Here is a 22,891-nt window from a genome sequence, read left to right as displayed (position 1 = left end):
CGTCTTGCTCGCTCTCTTTTCAAAGGGACTACTACTGCTTGATGAGATTACCTCGCTCATCGTCAGTCTCCTCGTCCTCACTGTCCGTCTCATATTCGCTCTCCTCCTCACTCTCTTCTTCCTCTTCGTCTGTCTCTTCTTCACTCTCCGTCTCGGTTTCCTCCTCATCGTCATCTTCTCCTTCTTCTTCCGCCAGCCAGTCGTCGAGTGTCTTCTCCTTGAGCGGCGCTTTGGGCACTCCGCCGAAACCTCCGTCTCCACCAATCCCATTCAAGCCTCGTGGGCTCATCGTGTTGTCTGCGGTCATCCTACCGCTACTGCCCGCCGCTGCGTCCAGCCTCTCGGCTGCCGACATGTTCTTTGCAGTTTCATACACCGACACATAATTTGAAGAAGATGAAGATGCGGCCTCGTCTCGGAGCGCGGGATTTGGCTCATTTCCTTCCTTGACCCAGCGCGGCAGGTCTTCGTATCCTTTGAGTCCTCCAACACCGCCTTCATCACCAACTACTAGACTGGCACTTCCCAGCACGTAGCCTTTTCGTGTTTCACTTGGGCTGGGAATATGCGGCACTGGCTTGGGTGCCAAAAGCAGCAGCGAAGCCAACTGTGTCGAGGTGGGTGTCGCCAGTAGTGCTTTGTAAACCCGAGCACGGTCGCGAAGATCATACGAAGTATCGTATCTTACCAACAAGAGAACGTAGTTGTACAGTGCCTCAATAATATGTGGCTTCTCCTCCTCTTGAGGCTCGTTGTTGTGGGCGAGTGCAGCAAGATGCTCGTCTCTGAACCCTCCTTGTTCTTCTTGAAATTCGTCGATTAGGGACGAGCTCAGTTTGGGTTGCTCCACTTTGGGCTCCGGGGGCGGATTGGCTGTCAAATGATGCACGTAGACCTTGGCTGCCAACAGCACAATCTGAAGCTTGGCTGGCTCAGCCTCATCTGCAAAGCCTTTGACAAGAATACGGAGGACATCCGCAGCAATATTGTTCTCCGGATCCAGGCCCGCGAATTCGCCAACTAGCCAAATGATGCTGGCGCGAGCTTGGGGACTGGTGGCTGCATCCAAATGCTTTGCTAACCGGACAACAGTAGTACGATGGGCATTTGGGTCTCGTTGAATCAAGTGTCGGATGACTTCCAGCGACTCCGCCACCAAATGGGCATCGGCAGATCCAATGTGTTTTAGCAGTAGTTTAAGACACCTGGCCGAGGTTTGAGGGCTGGTCGCAGGGCTTTGCGAGCAGCGTCCAATTGCGCGGACAGACTCCTTGACTAGCGCTGGGTCCAAACTGCCAGAATGTGAAAAATGGCTGAGCTCAGCAAGTATTAAGCTTTGCAATCGCATATGGGCATAAGGAAATATCAGAGTGAGCAGCTCGAGCTTCAGCTGCCATATGTGCGGCGCATCTGTTGATCGTACCAAGAAGTGTGTGTAGTACTTTACAAATGGCTCAGGATGTGCCAAGCAGACCTGTACAATGTTATACAACGCCACATGCTGGATGTCGGCAGCAGATCGCAGCAGGGAGATCAAAGGCCCGATGGCTTGGGTCAGGTACTCGGGTGTACCGAGATACAGATAAGTCTGGGCTACCGCTATCACCACGGCAGCGTTTCGGGATTGGAGCAGCGACTGGCAGCCTTTTAGCAACAATTCGAGGTCAGGATCCAGTACAACAATTTCCTCCATGTCCTGCTCTTGCTCGTCCTGTTCAGATTCGCTCTCAGAATCATCATAAAATCCTTTTGTGGACTGCGAAGGTTTGCTGTTCGTCTTTGCGCCAACCACCTTCTTGACTTTTTTCGTCCTTCTAGGAAAGCATTTACGTGCATAGACCATCATCAATCGCAGTGTAGCCAACTGTCCCCATTCGTCCATGTCGACTAGCTTTCGTACCAAGGCGCGGTAATGCGGGTGTATGAGGTCTAAGCGATCCGGACATAGCTCTAGGAACGATGCTACAGCGGCTCCGGTCACAAAGTACTGTTTGTCTCCCAGTAATGTCGACAGGTGCTCCAGCAGCTGGGGTTCGGTGTTGGGATCGAGCCTGTAACATTTCGGTATCGCCAAAGCCGCTGCCCTCCTTACGTACGGCGACATATCTCCAGTACCGCGCTTGATTCCCAGACTCACAATCTGGCTAATTACGGGGACCCGTATGCTCGACATGACTCGTAGCGCTAATGCGCGCAATTGGGGATTCGTATCCGTAAGCGACTTTTGAATGGTATTGATTGAAAGGAGAGCGGTATCCGGCTCGTGCTCGGCATGCTGGAGGAGGTATATGTAAACGAGCTTCTTAACTTGAAGCGAGGGCGAGGCGACGTTCTTGATTACGTGGGAGAAGAAAGGCAGTGTTTGCGCAGGAGGTTGCCGATAGGACATCTAGAGGGACTGTAGTCAGTTACTACACGTCCCAACGCGTGCCATGTCTGCTGAGATGGCCCGAATTTATGGTGGGGTTGGCATACAGTGATCACTCTCCGGAGCCCCTCCAAGACATCGCGCTCGGATCGGCTGTCGAGAAGCTTCTTAAGCTGGCTCGAGGGCAGCTCTCTTGTAGGCGCTCGGCGGACATTGCTGGCATCGCGGGCAGCTTCGAGGGTAAGGTCGCGGGCTGTAGAAAGAGACCAGTGAGCAAAGCTGGATGGATGCATAGTGGACGAGCGAGGCGATTACATGTTCAAGACCCGTCGAGTACAAATCGCAAAGGCACAAGAGATGCGATGGATGTGTAAGAGGAGAAAATTGAGAAAGGCGCCATACCTGTCTCCAACAAGCTCGATATGCGACTGATGGACTCCATGACAGCAACTTAGGCCCGGGGAGAAGTGCTTTGCTTCCGGGAGCCCACGACTCGATTCGTCTCTGCCGACAGACGGGAGGCCGGCTATGCAGAGTCAGGTAAGGTATGGGCAGCAAAGGCTCTGGGCGTCGAGGTTGTGATGATCCGTGGCAGCGTGCATGCGCTGCGGCAGTTGGAGCCATGGACAACAACGGTGGTGGGGGGTGAATCGGGGAGCGGGTACAGCCGCCGATTGGCACTTGCAGCCCGTGCTGACCGTCCATGGCTTTTGGTGACCTGCCTGGTAATACGTACACCTAGAGCACTCGGCGCCACACAACAGCAGCAGCAGCAGCAGACATCGACATCGCGCTCCAACGGGCACATGGCAGCCGTAACTTATTCGACACTTCATCTGCCATGTCGCCGACGCCGACGGTACTCCACCCGCTAACACTGCTTGAGTTCCTCCGCTATGTCCTTACTACCCAGTCCAGCACAAGCCCGACCTTGTTGATCATATGTTCCAGTCAGGAATCTTTCTTAGAGTACCTTGCTGCTTCATTGCACCAGAGTCGCGGCGATCCAGCCACAGACGATCTAGAGCGACTGCTTGCGCCTTCGCTGCACAACTTATTCACGAGCCGACACGTCAGACTTGCTTTCTGCCCATCTGTACAGGCACTGCTCGCCTACTTGACTGCATATGGCCACACTGCGGCTGAACCCATAGCTGAGACTAAATCAAAAGAAAGGGTAGTGTTGGTAAATCCACTCGCGCTGCACGCACAAACGCCATCTTTCTCCGCCCAGGGATTGTCACGATGCTTTGCTACAGCGGCTGATGTTGCACTGAATACTGGCGTCCAACTCCATATAGTCGAGTGTCAAGGAAACTATGGTACTTCTGCGGCCCCTGCCGAAGAGGATGTTGAAATGGATACAGAGCACGAGACCCGACGCGAAGCTATCATGGGGGATCCGTGGGAGCAAGAAGTATCCATTCTCAATGTTTCAGCACGGAGATTTGGTTCTGGAAGCAGTGGGCGGGCATGGGCGGGTCGGACTGTCAAGGCGAAGAGGATTGCAGGAAGATGGTTTCACTTCGACGAGCTCGAGAAACATCAAGCACACTCGAGCCAAGGAGGGAACGAGATGTAAAAGGTCCTGAAAATTTTGATTCTTCCAAAGCTATAGGATCGATATCTGGTCGGATTGGTGTATCCGCCCAAACGGTCGACCGTCAGCCGTCGCTTCGTTACTTCGTGGGAGTTCAAGCACTCTGGATATCCACCGCTTCCAACTAAAAGAGACTGCCGTGTTGCGCCGTGCGACAATACAACCCTTTTCCAACACGCGGACTTGGATGATTGCCTATGACCAGTCCTTCTTGATGTCGAAAGACCACTTGAACTGCAGGTGGACCTGGTTGTCGTCGTCGACGAACTTGGAGATGGCTGTGTAGTGGCCGCGACCAAGCATGCCAGAGGGAGCAGTTTCGGGCTCGACTAAAGCAAGAGTTAGCAGAGTGACGTGGCAGTGTTTGTCGAAATGGAACACGTACACTTCTTCTCGTAAAAGGGCTTCTCCTCAGTATTGGGGCCGTATGAGCCCTGTTGTGACGGTCAGCGTATGTATAGATGCACGAGCCTGGTGAGGATAGGTACCATCATCTCCTGCAGCTTGGCGCTAGCACCCATGCGGGTCACCTTCTGGAGGTACTTGAGACCTGCCAGAATCTCGTGCTGGACCTTGAACTGTGCCTTCATGCGGAAACTCGCACCCTCCTTGATGGTAAAGGGCTTCTTCTCGAGCTGCTCGAGCGCACCAGGAGCACGCAGGTCGATGATGATGTCGTCGCGGCCCTCTACCTCGAGACCAAGGGAGAGGATGATACACTTGCGGGGGTCGTTGGGGTCGGAGATGTCCTTGCCCTGGCCAAGTCCAAGGGACGCCTTCCACTTTTGCAGAGACTCATCGTTCTGGTCTGTGGCGGTCCAAGGTCAGCAGGTGTTGTTGGGCTGTTTGTATGGGCTAGCCGCGCGATGGGGGTGCCACGTACCTAGCTTCTGGTACTCGTCGATTGTCTTCTTCTCTCCGACCTTGAAGCCCTCGGTCTGCTCGGCGTGGAGGTCGTCTGCGTGGTCGGCCATGGCGTGTGTGGTTGGATGGAGAGGGATGGGTGGTTGTGTGTGGCTAGCAACAGGCGGCGAGAGAATGTTGTGGAGAAGTTCAGGGTCAATTAGAGGAATGAGGGGCCCAAGTAGGCGCGGCCTCATGTTGAGCCTCGAGGTTAGCGGGGCACTTTCACCGCTCCAGCAGCTCAAAGCGGCTAAGGCGCCTGGTTCCTGGCGGGGCCTGCCGCGTCGCTGGGTGAGCAGTGGATCCTTTTGATACGTCGCATGCCATCCAGACTCGTGCTGTGACACGAGTGCATCATGCACAGTCCTCTAGGGGGCCAGCGAGAGAAGAGGCGACGAGTGTGCTGAGGACGAAGACGTCTCACAGCGGTGCAGGGACCGACCCCGCGCGTTCTCACAGACGAGAAAAAGCAACACCAGGCCTTCAGGCCGCTGCTGCTGTCGAGACGCTTCCAATGGCCTCTGGCCCGTCGACGCCAGGGCGCCAGGGTGACGTGTTTAGCGCAGTCTGTCGCAGACAGTCTCTGGCTACCAATTCGGAGATATTATATGGATGCGATGGGGATTATGCCCTGCAGGCCCTGGGGATCGCTCGCTTCAGATGACTGCTTATGTTCATGGCTGCTTCGCATTGCTGCTCTTTGCTTCAGCTTTGCCGACCGATACCGGGCTGATGCTGGGACAGAGCAGTGGCCTGTTGAATGCTGACATTGCTGGGTCCATGGATGGCTGCCCAGATGCATTGACATGTATAAGTACTACCTAAGTAGGTACTTAGATGCTGCCATGCCTATATCTGGAGAGCAAGGGCGGCAGATGTGATACCGTGCGAGGCGCCGTAATGCTTGGGTGTGGACGGCACGCTACTGTTGGGCGGCGCAGTGCTGGCGGCCTGGGGCAGACAAAGGGAGCATGCCAGTGTATGTAAGTGTAAGTAGCTTCATTGTTGGTCGGCATATTTGTGTGTGTTTGTGTATGGATATGTACATAGCGCGTCACGACCGGGCGAACGCGTGATCTAGTGGCCCTCTTCTCAAAGCAGCGCCTGCAATCTGCACGACGCTTCATCGGGCCTGCAATGGGCAGAAGAAGTGTCTTCAGGGCCAATCGGCAGCAGCACTAATATAGTAATACTCTAGAAGAAGCGCTCCCAAAGGACGTAATAATAAGGCCGCTGCCAAAGTCTGATGAGCGCGACGACATTGCCCGGGGGTGGCTGGACTGGGCGTGGGCGGCGCTAGTGCACAGGGATAGCATCCCCATTGCTCCTGCTTGTGCTTGTCTGTCTAAGTATTCGCCTCTGTCGCAACCACGCACTCTTTCATCATCACGTCGATCGCACGCGCAACACGCACTCTTATTTCTCGCCATCTTTTCGCGACACCCCACGCGCTGCGCGCCGCACCTCCCATACATCCATTGTAATATCCTCTTCCACGACAACCCCCTCAGACGTCGCCAAAATGGTTGTTGATCGCGTCCTCCCCGAAAGGAAGAACCCGCTCCTCGAGCCCACCGACTCGACGTCTAGTACGTACACGTCGCGCATCGCGTCGCCTCTCATCTCCTCCATCTAGCAACGCGACTGACAAGATCGCCCAGTCGAGATTCTCATTGAACGACGTCGCCTGGGACAAACAAACTTGGGTGTCAAGGCTGGCGTCTCGGGTATTGCCAACGCGACAAAGCCTGAAAACATGGGCACTTTCGACTACGCGCACCTCAGGGTTCCGCTGCCAAAAGACCTCACGGGATCTGGCATCTTTTCGCGAAACCGCATGTCCGCTTTCCCAGAGTCATATTTCTTGATGGTACGCCATGCAAAACAATGAGCAAGCGCATTGCTACGAGCGCAGCCGACGACTAACGCGACAAACAGCGACGCAGCAGCGACGGTTACATCAGTGCGACGGGAATGTTCAAGGCTGCGTTCCCCTGGGCTTCGCTCCAGGAAGAGGATCTCGAACGCAAGTACCAGAAGACATTCCCTTCAGCCGGCGACGAGGAGGTAGCCGGAAGCGTTTGGATTGCGCCAGAGGAGGGTAAGTGTCTTCTTTGAATATAAAAAAAATCCCTCACTCTGCAAATGATGGACATCTGACACAATTCGCTTAGCTCTGGCCTTGTCCGAGGAATACTCGATGCGTCACTGGATAGAGGCGCTCCTCGACCCCGCGCCTATCGAAAAGGGCGGCAAGGATAAATCAAACGCCGCCATCCAAATGCCTCCCAGATTCGATGTTGCAAACGCCCAGCCCGCCACTCTTCCTACATTTGGCTTTCGCCAAACTCGCGCGCGCTCGGCCCGATCAGTCTCACCCAGCAAGGCCATGACACCAGGCCGCAAGTACGCGACCCCGCGAAAGGGCCGGTCGACAAGAAGCGCTATGAAGCCAGATGCCACCCATGCAGATGATATGTTTAGGCCTATTGAGGCCGTCACCCCGTCAACTGCGCTTCAAAACAGCATCGCCAGGCGCATTGCGCCTGCTGAGACGATTGCGTCATCGATCGAGGGCGAGGTGAAGGAGGTGGAGCAAGAAGTCAAGGCGGCGCTGGATGCTGAAAAGAAGCCAGAGCCGGAGCTTGAGGTCCAGGAGGGCACAGTTCACATTGAAGTAAAGCAAACCGTTGAGACAAATGGCGACACGGAAAAGACCAGCACTAGCGTCACGGTCGATGTGCCACACGACCACGCCGCACTCCCCGAGCCGGAAGACCCAACGGCTATGATTGAAGAGGCTAAGCGCATGGTTGCTGAAGCACAAAAACTTGAGGGCGGCTCGCCATCGGTCACGCGGTCGTCAAAGCGCGGAATCGAAGAGGTGCTGGACGAGGAAGATTTGGCCGATGAGCGCCTCAACAAGCTCGCCAAAAAGGCTTACACAACCGAACAAAAGATGACAAAGGAAAAGGTGACACGGAGGGCACTTGTTGGTTTAGGAGTCATGGCAGCGATTGGGTAAGTTTTTTTTGTCCACCCTTGGAACCAACCCAGTTGAGCGCACATAACTGACTTTTTGACAGAACCGCATTCCAATACTTTGTATAGTGTCATTGTTATATTCCCTCCGGCCATCTTCCTTTTTTATCAACTTACTTGTCAAACGAATTCCTGCGATATGTTTTGGGTTACTTTGGTTTTTTGGATCCATCGTTTGGAATGTCCCCCCTCCTCTCCCTCTTCTTCCCCCGACCTTTCTTCCAGCCTTGGAGATATACCTCTTATCTTTTTTTCATACTCCGATGTACTACACACTTTTTTTGAGCTTCCAATGGCGTATGCGAGAGAGGATTTTTGTGATTTGGTGTTTTTTTGTTACGTATGTTGTCATCCTCCCCCCACTGCTTTTTTTTTGCGTAGAAACAGGGCCAAGGCGGTGGACGTGGAAGGAAAGGGGAAATTCCGAACGCAAGCGGCACAAATGTTTTATTCGCAATGGGACTGATGGGGAAAACGGGACGTAAGAGAGAGAGAGAGAGCGAGTATATATGTGTGTGTGTGTGTGACTGCGACGAATCTAATCATTTTAATCATCATCTTTCCCCTCCTCCCTCTCTTTTTCTCATCTCTCTACGCATTCACAACAGCCTTCGCAACCAACTCCCCCACTTTCCCCACCGCCTCCTCATAATCATCAAAAACATAAATCGGCAGCCTCGCCTCCTCCAGCACTCGTTGCCCCTTCTGCTCATTCGTGCCCCTCAACCGTACCACGACGGGTTTCTCAACGCCTACATCCCGAAACGCCATGAGGATGCCCTCGGCAATCATATCGCAGAGGGTCAACCCGCCAAAGATATTCACGAAAACAACGCTGACGCGGGGATCGGCCAGGAGAAGCTTGAAACTCGTCTTGATGGTCGCGGCCGTGGCTTTGCCGCCTGTATCGAGGAAATTGGCAGCGGATGTGGCAGGGGCGAGGCGTAAGGCGAGGGTATCGAGCGTGTTGAGGGCGAGGCCTGCGCCGTTGACTAGGGTGCCGACGAGATTTCTACGACTTGAGTCGGGACTACTACTTGTAGACGTGCTGGTGGTGGGTGGTTCAAGAGGAATGTAGACGATTCCTGCTTCTTCTGCCTCGCGGTCTGCAGCGCTTATTGCTGTCTGATCGCGTAGAGCGTGGAGGTCGGACTGGCGTTTTCCGGACTTGAAAGCTGCGTCGTCGAAGAAGAGGTAGGGGTCGTAGAGGAGGAGATTGTCGGATTCGACGGATAGGGCGATTTTGATGTGGGCGTCTATGGCTTCTTTGGAGGTGTAGAGGTTCCATAGGTTGTGGATGGTTTGGACGAGTTGGGATTTGGATTTTGGGGGTAGGGCGGAGAGTTGCATGTGGGCTGTTGCGGCAGCAATGGCAGATGGAGTGGGCCCGGTGCGGTAGTCAAAGGGGAAACGGCGGATGCGGTGGGTGAGTTTGGATGGGTTGGCTGTTGGGGCGGCGATGATGGAGGGAGAGCGGGAGGAGCGATCAGGAGAGATGCCTAGGTAGTGGGTTGATGGGGAACCTTCGGGGGGTATGGTAAGGTTGATATTGAAGGATTCGAGGAGGGCTGTGGATTGTTCTTTTGAGAGATGGAGCGAACGTTTTTGTATAAACGAAGCATCAGTTTTAGAAGAGTGTGTGATAGGCCGCTGCTTTGGAGATGTATGATATGAGCGGCGTTGCTGGGCTGCTGATTGTTCCTATTAACAAGTCAGAACATAATGGAGGGTACTTTGACAAATGCAAACCTACAATCTTCCCGACATTACGACCAGACTGTGCAAGAATATTCTTCATCACTCCACCAAATTTCGCAGGATGATCAACCATAGTCACCCCAGCACTCTCCAGTGCCTTGTATTTTACCTCTGCAGTACCTTCTCCAAGGCCAACCCAAGCCCCAGCATGACCCATGATCTTGCCATGTGGTGCCTGGAACCCTCCAATGACAGCAGCAATGGGCTTGGGATCTTTTACGCGCTTTCTGTAATCTCTGATCCAATCCGCTGCCTCTTCCTCGGTTGTACCACCGAGTTCACCTACGATAATGATAGCCTCGGTGTCCTCATCATTCTCAAAGACTTTGAGAGCATCTACAAAGTTTGTACCTGCAATCACGTCTCCACCGACTGCAATACACAAACTCTGTCCGAGTCCGGCTCTTGTCAGGGATGCTACAGTCTCATATGAAAGGGTGCCAGATTTTGCCACGACACCAATGTGACCAGGTGAAAATGTTGGTAGTGGCTGGAAACCGATCCTACATTTCCCAACGGCTGAAATGATTCCCGGGGCATTGGCACCTACAAGCCGTGATTTTGACTGGGATTGTAGCATGGAATGGATCTTACTGCCGCGTCAGCTCTGTGTCTCTGACATGGTGTTCAGAGCCTGTTGACTCACTCTCATAATATCATGCAATGGTATGTGCTCAGCCACTGCGACGATAAGGGGCACCTCTGCTTCGATTGCTTCCTCAATTGCAGCAGTAGCCTGGTGGGCTGCAACATAGATTCCCGTTGCGTCAGGCTTCAGCTGCTCCATTGCTGCCCTCACAGAGGGCAGAACAGGCAGTCCCAGATGCTCGCCAGAGCCATTGGGCTTGACGCCGCCGACTACATTTGTCCCCCATTCTATCGACTCTTTTGCATTGGCAGTAGCCTGTTTTCCCGTGAATCCCTGGAAGATGACGCGGGTGTGAGAGCCAATCTTGAGGTTCTGGATTGTAGCATCGTAGTTGGTGCGTCTAGCTGTCGTGGAAAGGGAGGCTTGGCATGTCCGGTAGCCGGAGTTGGGCAGCATACGCAGATTACTGCGCAGTGCGTGCGTTTTGTGCAAGAGCATGGTGAATGGGGGTGGATGATGAACGTGCGTCTTCAAGTACGCGGCATGGAATGATTGGCTGGCTGATCAGACAAGGTGAGATGTGGCAACTCAGCGGATCAAACAGTCATGGCATACAGGGCCAATGCCCAAGAGACAGGTTCAGAGTCGACTGTTTTGATGCCTCTGGACCAGTCTGAGGTGAATGTACATGCATACACACGGGCATGATGTTGACTTCACGGCATGTATTGAGAATAGCCGATGCTCATTGGGCGGCGGCTACATGCAAGTAGCCGACACCATGTACCCCTCACGCCTTGCAGGCCTCACACAGCCGGACCTCGGAGCATGCCGGGAAGGTTCTAGCCTGCGGCACATATGTATGCCATGTCGCATATTGTCACATGTATGTACTTATGTATTAGGTACGAGTACTCGTGGGATGTGTGTACTGTACTGTACTGTACGGTGACCGCTAGTACTACCTTCGGCCAAAACGCCCTGCGTCTTGATTCCCGAGAGCCGCTCGCGGGCCAGACATGGGGTGAGCCATCTTGGCGTGTACCTACATTTCGGGGACGAGCTATCACTATGGGGTTCTTGTTAGCAGCCAGGCTATTTGCTATGCGCATTCCTCCTTTCAGGTGCAAAAGACAGCGTCGTTTCTCGATGCCTCGGCCCGTGGGCATAATTGCTTTGTGGTGCGCTGTCATGGCCCTGGTGTGTCGTAGGCCGAGCCTTTGAGTGCCTTGCATTGCCTACCGCCTACCCCGGATCCACGAGGGCGGGTCGCGTGACGTTGCTGTCCGTGACTCGCGTGGTCCTTTCACCATCATCCACCAGCTGGATCGGGACGACCAACTGTCCGCGCGACCTCGTCCACCGCCTCCTACTCGTCCACGCTGTCCGCTAACACTGGCACGAGGGCCCGCAATCATCATCCACACAGTCATAGTCGTCGGCCCGGGGCATGGCGCGCGCACGGAAGGCGTCGATGGCCTACGGGCTTCGACGATTCTTTATGCCCGACTTCGCGTGCTACCGCCTAGTCTTCGTGACATCGCGCTTCTCTTCCTCGTCATCGTCGACTCTGAACGCTCCCATATGAGCTGCCAGTAGACCTAGGCTTCTTTTTTGTCTCAAGCCAGCCATCCACCCATCCACACCCTGGTGGTCACTCCCGGCGCTCATCATGCTACCTCGCGTGTTCCTCCTCACAGGCTTCGTCCACCATGCCTACACATTATCAATACCTCGTCTTCCTTCCCTCACCACTTTTTCTGCTTCCAGCCGTGTGCAGCAACAGCAACCGCTTCAAGACACGCTTGATGCCTGGATAAAGCATGAAGAGCGCATAGCACTGGACAAACTGCTTGCCAACGTTGCGCCTGGAGGTAGCAATGTCCAAGGAAAAGGTGTGGCTGAAGGCACCGTCATCGCCAGCCCCAGTCAAGACGGTCCAGACTACTGGTTCCAATGTGAGTCTCTCTAAGACGTCATCCCGCAATCATTTGGTACTAATCTTGTCACAGGGGTCCGTGACGCTGCTATCACCATGGATACCCTCGTCAACATCTATGCCGACGATACTTCATCCTCACGCGCGGCTTCTCTATCCACCATCCTAGACGCCTACACCTCCCTCCAAGGTGACATTCAGCGCACTTCAAACCCGTCTGGCACATTTGACGACCTTTCCGGACTCGGTGAACCCAAGTTCCAAGTCGATGGCAAGCCGTTCACCGGCTCGTGGGGACGACCTCAGCGCGATGGGCCGGCCCTTCGCGCACTGACGCTCATGCATTATCTCCGCGAGTACAACGCATCGCATCCCTCGCTATGGAGCTCCCCCGACTCCGAAGACTTTTTTAGTTCATTCTACACCGCTGAAATGCCCCCTCGTAGCATCATCAAGGCAGATCTCGAGTATGTCAGCCATTTCTGGAATCAGTCGGGATTCGATCTCTGGGAGGAGGTCGAGGGCCTGCACTTCTTCACCCTCATGGTTAGTGCGAGGAGTCTGAAGGAGGGCAGTCACCTTGCCAGAATCTTTGGAGACAACGGCGCGGCGGATTGGTACCAAAAGCAAGCTGGCTACATTGAGAACCTATTGGGCAAATTCTGGAACGCGCAAAAAGGACATCTTGTTGAGACGCTGTGGAGCAAGAGGAGCGGCCTCGACTGCGGACTGCTTCTCGGCTCTTTGCACGCCCTTCCTAAGAGCGGATCGGAAGACGATGTCGTGTATCCTCCGTGGTCTGACGAGATTCTTGTGTCTCTGCTTGCTTTGACTCGGGACCAGCGCGACCGTTTCCCCATCAACAGCAACCCTTCTGACCAGGATGACGATGATGACAACGTAGACGAGTTCACATTCCAGGGAACGGGCCTCGGCCGTTATCCTGAAGATGTATACGACGGCTATGGAAACTCGAACCGTGGTGGAAACCCATGGTTCCTGTGCACCTCTTCCGCTGCCGAGATTCTGTACCGCACCGCCTCGCACATTGTTGCCACTGGCAACTTGACTATTACTGATGTTGGTCTTCCCTTTTACGAGTCTCTCCTCGGTAGCTCCTCTCTAGATGTCGACGTTGGCTCTTTCGGCCCCACAGACGCCCTCTTCCACTCTGTCATCGAGCGCCTCCATAGCACCGGCGACGAGTTTTTGCATGTCGTCAAGGCGCATGTGGATGCCGAGGGTAGCATGAGTGAGCAGTTTGACCGTGTGACTGGATACATGCGTGGTGCTCAGCATTTGACTTGGAGTTATGGTGCCTTTTTGCAGGCTGCTAGAGCAAGAAAGATTCCTGTGCATTAGTTTCCATGCGTGTTGGAAGAATGGGGGAATTTTTTTTTAGAACGGGAATGACTGCCTTTTTTTTTCTTTTGCCATTCTCCAGTTTCTTTTTTTTTTCATTTGGTAAGTTGAAAGAGAAACATGGACTCACGATGTTTATGACTGGAATCATGACCTATTGTTAGCGTGGAGTTGGATACTACATTTTTTTTTGTTTTCTGCTTCTTTTGGAAAGCATCACAGCATGCAATGCTATATACCCTCGCTTTGTATCAATGAATATTTTATTCCTTCATCTTGAGCGATGGTCTATTTCTATCTCTGTACATGCTTTATGAGTGAATCAATAAACCAGTACAGATCTGTCTATCGTGGTTCCCGGATGAAATCCCATCCCATGTCTAATTGAACAAAAGTCCAACACAACCTGTATACCTGAACTCCGTATTCCATATCCCCGAGCTACACTCATCAATCTTACCTTTCCCCTCTATCCAAGCTCGCCACATTCAGCGCAGCCTGTCCCCATCCCAGCTCATCCCTGCCTCTTCTTCGCCTTCTCCTCCGCACGCAACTCCTTGTTCTGAAGCTTCTCAAGCTTCAGCAACTTTCCCTCCAGCTTGTCTACGCACTCCTCACACAGCCCAGGTTCCGCAATCACCTCCGTCTCAGACTGGTCGCATGCTTTCTGCCACAGAGTCCGAATCTTGGACTTGCATCGGGCGAGCGGGACGTCTTTGTCCGGGACAGTGTGATTGCAGGCGGCGTAGTGAACAAAGTTGTATTGGCACATGTTGAAGTTGGAGAGTTCTACGCTTTTCTTGAGAAGTGCTGGAATCTGGTGGTTAAACGGTTGGGTATATGTGTGTAGGGTTGTTGGTCGTGTTGTTAGTGGTAGTTTGAAGGATTCTAGGATGGTGGTCGGAGATAATCGTATATATGGTCGTGAGAATCGCATTGTGTGAGCATTCTGTGTGTATACGTTCTATCTGTGTATATAATCTCTCTGTCTTATGAAGTTTTCTCACAATGTATCTGAGGAGTGTGGTTATGTATCGTGAGGTTGTGGTGAGACAATGTTTAGACAAGTGTTCAAACACTGCCGTCAGTGAGCAACATGTCTTGGTTTGAAAGACACCATTTTTTATTCTCGTTAACGGGACTTCCTCTCCCGCTGTTACTGTTGTGTTTAGTGTCTCCGTAAATTTCTTGATAGGAGTTTGACGTTGTTGAGGATTCTACAGTAGGGATGGAGTTGAACCAATATACTTTGTGGACACTCTGGCTGCAACGTCATTTTTTGATACCCGATTCCGGTAGGTTGGCTGTGGGTTGCCGTTCTTTTCTGAGAAAAATAGTCTGATGTGCTATACGGCAAACAAATACAACTCGTTCAAGTCATACTTTGCAGACAGACGAGACTGACGTCTCAACTCCGCAAGTCTCTACAGTAGCTGCACAACGTCAACAAGACAGATACAGCACTGGGTGGAGTTTTCGCAAAATGCAACTCGTCATCGATATTTCCAACGCATTGTGTAGAGCTGTACGGCTGCTTGCTGGACCCGACCCAGCCGGCTGATTACGACAACGACATGCGAAAACCTTGATATTGCTTGCTGCATCGTAAAGGGGACTTTAGGCGTACGGCGAAACCTCGATACTAGGCAATATCAGGTCTGCGTATATTCTGAGCCTATTCCGAGCCTTTCGAGATGTTGTTTCATTCTCCGCACAGTCCTTCGTACACGACCTTATCCTTCATAAAACAACGGTTGAATCAAGCTCCACACAATACCACTTCTTCCACCGGGACAAGCCTGGACAAGACATCTTGTGCAGTACCAAGACACTCGGCACTCGAGCAGGTAATTCCATGCATATGTACCCCTCAAATCCGGGGTGCAGGCGCCTATTGTACTAGTAAAAGGCTAGTAAAGGCGATTTGGAAAGTTGGTTTGCATAATACCTGTGGTTAAATGGTGATTCGTGGGGCTAAAGCTCCCCAGATCACTAGCATGATGCAGGCGTATATAATTCTCCGTATTATGTCGGCAAGCGGCATGCCTATAAGGCTAGTGTAACTTGTCTAGCCGGCAGAAGGAAATGTAATGTGCATGACCTGATATGCGTATGTTGTCATGGCTTCATGCGCCAACGCACAACAACGAAGAAAATCATTTACATACACCCTGGCTATATTGCCAATGGGTCTGGTGAAGGAAACAGGCATTTCTCGGATGTGCGGCTGTTGCGTGACGTTTGCCAGGTCGTGGCAGCAATGTTGATGAAACCCGGGCCCCCACCTGGCTCGGCGCGGCGTGGAGACTTCCATCGTCAACGGTGGAGTAAGTATCCCGTCACCCGGAATGTTTTTTTTGGAAGGATGAATGTTTCCTTTGCTAGCCTTCTGGTCTAGAACAAATGCGTTTTTACGAAGAGAAGCCAGAGCGCATGACACGTGGGTCCGGCAAATTTGCGGTTTTCATCAGAGTTGGACGCCTTCGTCGCAGATCTTAGCCCCTTCTTATCAGCAACTACGCTTCCACTGTCTGGGCACCAAGATACACCCCGTTACACAGCGCCCTTTCTACCTGTACGCCATGTTCAATAATAGACCCGGAATCAGGAACGACTGGTCAGCTCTACGCATCGTTTTCGCCACGCCCAAGCGCCACACGAGTTCCATGGCTTCAGTTTGATTAAACAAGCTCACGGCTGTTGGCTTCGCGACTCCTGCCAAGCGATTGTTTAACCGTGGGCAAAGATTAAAAGTGGAAAGCTTGGCACATGCATGCGGAACAGTGGGAGGCTTGAGTGCAGAGGGTAGTCTCCGCCGCTGCTGTAGCGCGATTCCTTTTGGGAGCCACATGTCCGGACGTAGCAGATTGCGGCCTCTAAGTAAATGACTTCACAGCCTTGCCCCACCCATACCGTTTCATCTCTGTAGCCAACCACCATGGCTGATTTTTCTCAAAATACGAAACTTTTCGTTACCTCTCTTCTTCCATTGGCTCCCACCAGCTCCTCCTGAGCGCTTTCTTTACGAAAAAGCCAAGTCAAACAGATTGCTGCCTACTTTCCGCCCTGCCTGCTTCTCGATCTACATCCTAGCCGATATTACTCTAGCAGATGGAAACACCGCTACCATGACGAGGATGTTTGTCTTGGCTGTGCACAACATCCGGTCTTGTTTCCACTCACATACCAGGGGAGGGCGAGTATAAAGCCATCCTGAGTCGTCTCCAAGGCATACTATCCTCACCAACCATCACCACAACTACCACTTCCCTTCGCCTCATTCACTTAACAACAACACCATCAAAATGGTTTCTTTCACCTCCATCATCACTGCTGCTGTTGCGGCTACCGGCGCTCTTGCCGCCCCCGCCACTGATGTGTCTCTCGTTGCCCGCCAGAACACCCCCAACGGCGAGGGTACCCACAACGGCTGCTTCTGGTCTTGGTGGTCTGACGGCGGTGCCCGCGCTACCTACACCAACGGTGCCGGTGGTAGCTACAGCGTAAGCTGGGGAAGCGGTGGCAACCTCGTCGGTGGAAAGGGATGGAACCCAGGAACTGCCCGGTAAGGACACTGCCTCACTCAACTCTGATATACTACAGACACTAACATCGATACAGTACCATCACCTACTCTGGTACCTACAACTACAATGGCAACTCCTACCTTGCCATCTACGGCTGGACCCGCAACCCCCTTGTCGAGTACTATGTCGTTGAGAACTTCGGCACCTACGACCCCTCTTCCCAGTCCCAGAACAAGGGTACCGTCACCTCTGATGGATCTTCTTACAAGATTGCTCAGTCGACCCGTACCAACCAGCCTTCCATTGATGGCACCAGGACCTTTCAGCAGTATTGGTCTGTTCGTCAGAACAAGCGCTCTTCCGGCTCCGTCAACATGAAGACTCACTTTGACGCCTGGGCCAGCAAGGGCATGAACCTTGGTCAGCACTACTACCAGATTGTTGCCACTGAGGGTTACTTCTCCACTGGTAACGCCCAGATCACCGTCAGCTGCCCATAAATTCTTCTCTCAGAAGATTAAACGAATGGCCCTGATGGCTCTCTGAATGATTGGAAGATGACAGACGTGGTTTTTGGTTACGTGCTGTGCTAGCTGAGCTGGTGGATTCTTTTCTGTATATACTATCTTTATCAACCCGATTTGTCTATAGCTTACAAATGTCAAAATCTTGTCATTGATCACAATATCTGTTCTCATTTTTGCCTGCAAGTGACTTTTGGTTTGTTCGACAGGTGATGACGTTTACTAGGCGTCTTTTCCCCAGTATCCTTACATGGATAAAAAATAAACAAAGTTCAACACTCGCAATGTGAAACTCTATGGTGCCAAAATTAGATGTTTGACTCCCCAACAGATTGGCCATCTACCGCTGCCTCATCTGTCACATACAATGGCATCGTGCCAGGGGTTGTCCTCAACGCCTCCTCAATAATCCCCAACGCAGCATCCAACTGCTCTTCCGTGACGGTAATTGGTGGTGCAATTCTAAAAACACCACCAAATGACGCCATCGTAGCCAATTGTGCCCACAGCCCCATCTTTTCCATCTTCTGCGATACCGCAGCTCCGACATCAGGAGCACCAGCCTTGGTCTTCCTGTCACTGACAATCTCCACACCAGCCATGAGACCACGACCACGTACATCGCCAATACATCCATAGCGAGACTGAAGCCGTTTGAGTCCAGCTTGAAGTTTGACACCGAGCCGCTTGGAACGAGCACAAAGGTCGTCTCTAATCACTATCTCGAGCACTTTGTCTCCGACAGCTGCAGGAAGCGGATCATTAATATGCGTCGTATAAAACAAAAACCCATTCTCTTTCGCATGACTGGCGATCTTGTTCGACGTCAGCACAGCGCTAAGCGGCATACCATTCCCCAGTGTCTTGCTTAGAGTAAGGATATCAGGCACCACGCCCTCATCCTCAGCATGATGCGTGAAAGCGAACATATCACCAGCTCTCCCCAGCGCAGTCTGCGCTTCATCGATGATAAGCAGCATCCCCCTCTTCTCACAATGCCGCTTCAACGCCTTGAGATAACCCGGCGGAAGTTCCAACATCCCCCCACTCGACAAAATGGGCTCAACAATAACAGCAGCAAGCGAGCCACACGATTGCTTGTCTAGCAAATCAAACCCGTAATCCAGCTCCGTCTCCCAATCATACCCCCCATCTCCCCTCCGGAAAATCGATCGATAAGCATTCGGCGTCGGCAGCGCCAAATTCCCAATCATATTGGGCCCGTACCCCGAACGGCCTGCGTGATACTGTGCTCCGAGCGATGCACCCGTCATGCCGTGCCAGGACGCTGCGAGGCCGACGATTTCGAATTTTCCAGTGAAGAACTTGGCGAGGCGGATGGCGGCCTCGTTGCTTTCGCCGCCGGTGCTGAGGAAGAAGGCTTTGTCGAGGCCGGGCGGGGCGACGCTAGTGAGGCGTTTGGCAAGGCTGATGACGGGGGGACTGATCATGCCACTGAAGAGGTGGTCGAGGTGCTGGGCGTGGGTTTGGATTACGCTGACGACTTCTGGGTGGCCGTGGCCGATTAGGGTGCTCATTTGGCCGGAAGTGAACTGTGATGGAGGATTTAGCTTTGGTCTATTTGGTGGAGATGGTCGAAAGTTGAGGTTGACCTACGTCCATCATACGATGGCCGGATGCGGTTTCGACATAGATGTCGTCTGTAGATGTGATGATCTCGGGGTGGAAGGCCGTTCCGTATGTGAGTAGACAGTCGTCTGCATCACGTTGGAGTTGGTCGATGTTTGCGTTTTCGTACGGTCGAGCCATTGTTTATTTTACTTGTTGCACTACGAATACAAATAATTGTCTGGAGTCAGGCCTTATATATGTCCAATAAAGCTTGTTCAACTAAGCATGTTGTTGAGCGGTGTGGTGTACATATATGACCCGTCTTATCTTTTCCGACGGAGAAGGTGAGGTGAGAAAGAGACGGGTTGGTTCCGGAGACTAGAAACTACCCAGTTCCGCGTTGTTTACAGAAAACAGTTTAACTTTGATAGTTAGAAAACCAGATGATGTAGTTGTCGTTATCGATGCACCTGCATCGAATACAAATGCCCATTGGTCGCGATAAGATGGCTGCACTGCGGAGCGGGCTATGCTGCCTACTTCTCTATTACGCCGAACCCCAACTAAAGTTTCCCTCAACTCAGCCACCACCTACGTCCCATGTAGCTTTGGTAACGTGTGATACCTCTTCAATAATAATAAGTGCAATCGATCCAGCAAATATCCCATGTTGTGGAAATGGTCAGTTCGGTATACATAACACGTTGTCCTTGTTCAAATAAAACTCGCCAGCCATCATTCGAGTTTTCTGAAACAGACTGAGTACTGCTTTCTTCTAGTCTCTAGGCATTTCTAATGAGAAACGTTCACTTATAGGCACATTGCACTGACTATACCGCGATTCAGTGCTCCCTCAAATGCAGTAACCTTGGTAAATCCGGCGACGAGTAGACTGGTATGAGCTAAACATTCATCTCAGAAGCATCCGGAAAATCGAAAAAGAATGTACTCTAGCGACGGCACACACTGAGGTGTCATGAATCGCATACTGGCCGTCAATACTTCCCGACATTGATAATCGAAACCGCCGTCTCAAACCACATTCATTTCTTCTTTCAGGCAACGAAAAAAACAAACAAACAAGCACCGAAAACATTGACATTGCCTAGTGCTGCCCAAGGAAACGTGGCGTATCTAAATCAGAAACTACGGTGTTTCTCTAAAGACGACCCAGTGATGATGCGAGTTACAAATCAAGCACTAGCGTACAAATCTGATACCAATACGACAAATGTGGAAATGAAGTCACACTTGGCGCTGTTTATGCTGTCCAATAACCGCTTCTTTCCTGGAAGTCATGAATTCAATGAATTCATACAAGTGGCAATGTGGCGTGGTTATGCATCACTGATGTGTGCAGTGTGTTGCGCCGCAGACCCCCTGAGTCTTGAGGTCCCAGGTTACCCGTGGATTGCTTTTTGCGGAAGTTGAGGTGGTAATTGCACGTGAGATAAGTAGTAGAGAAGCTTTCGAATATCGAGGGTGCCGTCTGCTAGAGCAAAGCGTTAGATATACGAATTCACTAGGTGTTGTAAGATAGCCCATCAAAACATGAATTCATGCATGCGGCTCATATGCTTGTTCTGTTCATTAAAGGAGGGTATCATTAAGTCCGAAATCATCACTATCAACATCCCTTCTCACACACTGCCTTCCCATCCATCCACTCACGCTAAGCAAGACTACATAAACATAACCATTATACAATCTCATTTTATTTTCATCCCATCTCATATCCACAAATGTATTTACATCCTGCTACTCGACAACTCACTCACATTGGCTGGGATCGCGGGTGATGGGCTCGGCGAATACTGTGGCACAGGGCTAATCGGCGCGTTATCTGCGTAATATGCATGTGTCTGTTGGCCGGTAGCCAAGGGTGCGGGGGTCTTGTCGGGAGAAGGCGCGCCGTATCCGGCTTGCGACTGCTGCGCGTATGCCGTTTGAGCATTGGGGTCGTAAAAGGGTTGTGCGGGGGCTGGTTGGGCGTTGGGGTCATAGTGGCCATATGGCTGGGGAGGAGGTACTTGCTGTACCTGTGGTTGGGAAACGGGCTTTTGTTCGTGGTAGTATTGGACGCCTGCGGGTGGCTGTTGGGCGTTTTGTTGCACTGCGGGGGGAGCAGCGGGAGGGACTTGTGCGGTTTGAGTGATGTTGTTGGTGTCGGTCTTGTTCTTCTTCTTGCGTTTGAGGATCATCCAGATGGCGATGATTATGCCGGCTAGAACTGCGACACCGCCAACGACACCACCGACTATGGGTCCTATTGGCGTTGAGCTTTTCTTTTTGGGCTTAGTCAAGCTACCACCATCGTTGGTTTCGCCCAAACCTGGCCCTGAGCTAGAAATGGATGTCACATCCGTTGCGATATTAGTGGCCGATGTGAAGGTTATGGAGGGTGCTGCCCTGGTGGAAGTAGTGCTGGCTGCTGTGTTTGTTGCTGCTCCTGTAGAATATTCTGTCAGAAATGCTATCTAACGACATTGCCGAAAGGTTGGCTCACCAGCTTCTGGCGTTGTCCTGTAGATGATGCCTCCAACACTTGTCTTGGCATCACACCAGTAGTTCGTCAGTGGGGTTTTGTCGTTGATGTCTGTGGCCAATTCCCAGTAACTACACGTGCTAGATTCTCCTCCACTGCGCGATATGAATTAGCAACTTTAGGTAAAGACAGAACATAGTTCATGCAATCAACATACCAAAAGATTGAGGAAGAAGGCATGATGACATAGTCACCTGAGCAGGAAAAGAACGTGCATGGCTTTGCTGGGTCACAGATCTGGAACAGGTTGCTGGATGTCGCGATTGCATTGCCCTGTTCATTGGCTGTGATTGTGTCCCCTTTGACAGGTCAGTAACAATCAGAGTAGACTGAGTATATCGACTCACAGTACGTAGTGCCATCGTATTCTCGTGTAGAAATGTATCCAATGGTAGTGACGGCTCTCTTTAGCACTGGTGCTGGAGTAATCGCAGCCCGCGGTGCGGCCATGATAGCAGCAGCGCCATCTTGAACCAGAAGGGCGAGTAGCAAAGGTCCGAGCATAACGGATGCCATTGGTATGGATTGGAAGAACAGTAGCAGAAAGGGGGGGGGAACCATGGGCTAATGTAGATTTCACTGGGCTAGGTACCTACATACGGTTTGGGCTACAAGCGATGCTAATTCCAGCACCGTCAGGCGCGCAGCGACGCAGAGACCCGCTGGGGCTTGCATGTCAGTACAGTTCTGGGACGAGCACAATGAAGGCTGTTCAGCTGGGGTAGCGTGCCAAGGCATCCGACCTGCAGAGGGAGATGAGTCTTGCAGGAGTAGTATTGCCCTGCATTTCCCAATGTTCACAGCACTCCCGCTGCTGTACATCTCCAATTTTTCGGTCTTGATGTTTCAGTCTGTGGTTCTCTCCATGTCCATTTCTGTATTTTCCTTGTTGTCAGGCCAGCGATTGTACAGCGAACATGGTGCAGTGACGTTCAAGGGTAAGCGAGCTGAGCCAGCACAGCCAGGCGGTACCCGCCCGTGTCGTGTAGCCACCATTCTGATAGGCCACGGCACCAACCGCTAGCCCCATTACTTCCCTTTTAAAGTGACCGCCAGGCAACCCTCGGTCGCTGCTCGGGGTGTACATGCCTCACCGGTACGCCAACGGCTCGTTTGGGACGACACGGGTTGATCGACCCCTCATCATGGTATGATTTCCGCC

At 52.2% G+C, this 22,891-nt stretch overlaps 10 protein-coding genes across 10 annotated transcripts; 4 read left to right on the top strand and 6 right to left on the bottom strand.

Annotated features, from left to right (window-relative positions):
- Nucleotides 1-31: 31 nt before the first annotated feature.
- COCMIDRAFT_761 (uncharacterized protein) lies at nt 32-2,661 on the bottom strand (the record flags this gene model as incomplete). Its single annotated transcript, XM_007684615.1, has 2 exons — nt 32-2,389; nt 2,476-2,661. 2 exons carry the CDS (start codon nt 2,659-2,661, stop codon nt 32-34), a joined length of 2,544 nt encoding a protein of 847 aa, XP_007682805.1.
- A 548-nt stretch (nt 2,662-3,209) lies between these two features.
- Nucleotides 3,210-3,950, top strand: COCMIDRAFT_81429 (uncharacterized protein; the record flags this gene model as incomplete). Its single annotated transcript, XM_007684721.1, has 1 exon — nt 3,210-3,950. One exon carries the CDS (start codon nt 3,210-3,212, stop codon nt 3,948-3,950), a length of 741 nt encoding a protein of 246 aa, XP_007682911.1.
- Nucleotides 3,951-4,163: 213 nt separating this feature from the next.
- On the bottom strand, nt 4,164-4,942 carry COCMIDRAFT_81364 (uncharacterized protein; the record flags this gene model as incomplete). The annotated part of the gene is made up of 4 exons (XM_007684720.1): nt 4,164-4,297; nt 4,354-4,402; nt 4,457-4,776; nt 4,852-4,942. The coding sequence occupies 4 exons, from the start codon at nt 4,940-4,942 to the stop codon at nt 4,164-4,166; spliced, it is 594 nt and encodes a 197-aa protein (XP_007682910.1).
- Nucleotides 4,943-6,393: 1,451 nt separating this feature from the next.
- On the top strand, nt 6,394-7,982 carry COCMIDRAFT_81480 (uncharacterized protein; the record flags this gene model as incomplete). Its single annotated transcript, XM_007684719.1, has 5 exons — nt 6,394-6,460; nt 6,533-6,741; nt 6,810-6,972; nt 7,046-7,892; nt 7,958-7,982. The coding sequence occupies 5 exons, from the start codon at nt 6,394-6,396 to the stop codon at nt 7,980-7,982; spliced, it is 1,311 nt and encodes a 436-aa protein (XP_007682909.1).
- A 522-nt stretch (nt 7,983-8,504) lies between these two features.
- On the bottom strand, nt 8,505-10,758 carry COCMIDRAFT_21918 (uncharacterized protein; the record flags this gene model as incomplete). The annotated part of the gene is made up of 3 exons (XM_007684636.1): nt 8,505-9,614; nt 9,667-10,260; nt 10,318-10,758. The coding sequence occupies 3 exons, from the start codon at nt 10,756-10,758 to the stop codon at nt 8,505-8,507; spliced, it is 2,145 nt and encodes a 714-aa protein (XP_007682826.1).
- Nucleotides 10,759-11,932: 1,174 nt separating this feature from the next.
- COCMIDRAFT_21917 (glycoside hydrolase family 15 protein) lies at nt 11,933-13,561 on the top strand (the record flags this gene model as incomplete). The annotated part of the gene is made up of 2 exons (XM_007684635.1): nt 11,933-12,218; nt 12,273-13,561. The coding sequence occupies 2 exons, from the start codon at nt 11,933-11,935 to the stop codon at nt 13,559-13,561; spliced, it is 1,575 nt and encodes a 524-aa protein (XP_007682825.1).
- Nucleotides 13,562-14,075: 514 nt separating this feature from the next.
- COCMIDRAFT_755 (uncharacterized protein) lies at nt 14,076-14,498 on the bottom strand (the record flags this gene model as incomplete). Its single annotated transcript, XM_007684614.1, has 1 exon — nt 14,076-14,498. One exon carries the CDS (start codon nt 14,496-14,498, stop codon nt 14,076-14,078), a length of 423 nt encoding a protein of 140 aa, XP_007682804.1.
- A 2,368-nt stretch (nt 14,499-16,866) lies between these two features.
- On the top strand, nt 16,867-17,588 carry COCMIDRAFT_81558 (glycoside hydrolase family 11 protein; the record flags this gene model as incomplete). The annotated part of the gene is made up of 2 exons (XM_007684718.1): nt 16,867-17,126; nt 17,183-17,588. 2 exons carry the CDS (start codon nt 16,867-16,869, stop codon nt 17,586-17,588), a joined length of 666 nt encoding a protein of 221 aa, XP_007682908.1.
- Nucleotides 17,589-17,920: 332 nt separating this feature from the next.
- On the bottom strand, nt 17,921-19,382 carry COCMIDRAFT_81539 (uncharacterized protein; the record flags this gene model as incomplete). Its single annotated transcript, XM_007684717.1, has 2 exons — nt 17,921-19,165; nt 19,230-19,382. The coding sequence occupies 2 exons, from the start codon at nt 19,380-19,382 to the stop codon at nt 17,921-17,923; spliced, it is 1,398 nt and encodes a 465-aa protein (XP_007682907.1).
- Nucleotides 19,383-20,932: 1,550 nt separating this feature from the next.
- On the bottom strand, nt 20,933-22,245 carry COCMIDRAFT_81522 (uncharacterized protein; the record flags this gene model as incomplete). The annotated part of the gene is made up of 4 exons (XM_007684716.1): nt 20,933-21,630; nt 21,691-21,824; nt 21,887-22,028; nt 22,077-22,245. 4 exons carry the CDS (start codon nt 22,243-22,245, stop codon nt 20,933-20,935), a joined length of 1,143 nt encoding a protein of 380 aa, XP_007682906.1.
- Between the last annotated feature and the right edge of the window lie 646 nt (nt 22,246-22,891).

Source organism: Bipolaris oryzae, assembly GCF_000523455.1.
Source record: "Bipolaris oryzae ATCC 44560 unplaced genomic scaffold scaffold_4, whole genome shotgun sequence".
NCBI lineage: Eukaryota > Fungi > Ascomycota > Dothideomycetes > Pleosporales > Pleosporaceae > Bipolaris > Bipolaris oryzae.
The sequence above is the reverse complement of the archived record's forward strand: the minus strand, read 5'-3'. Positions and strand labels throughout refer to the sequence as shown.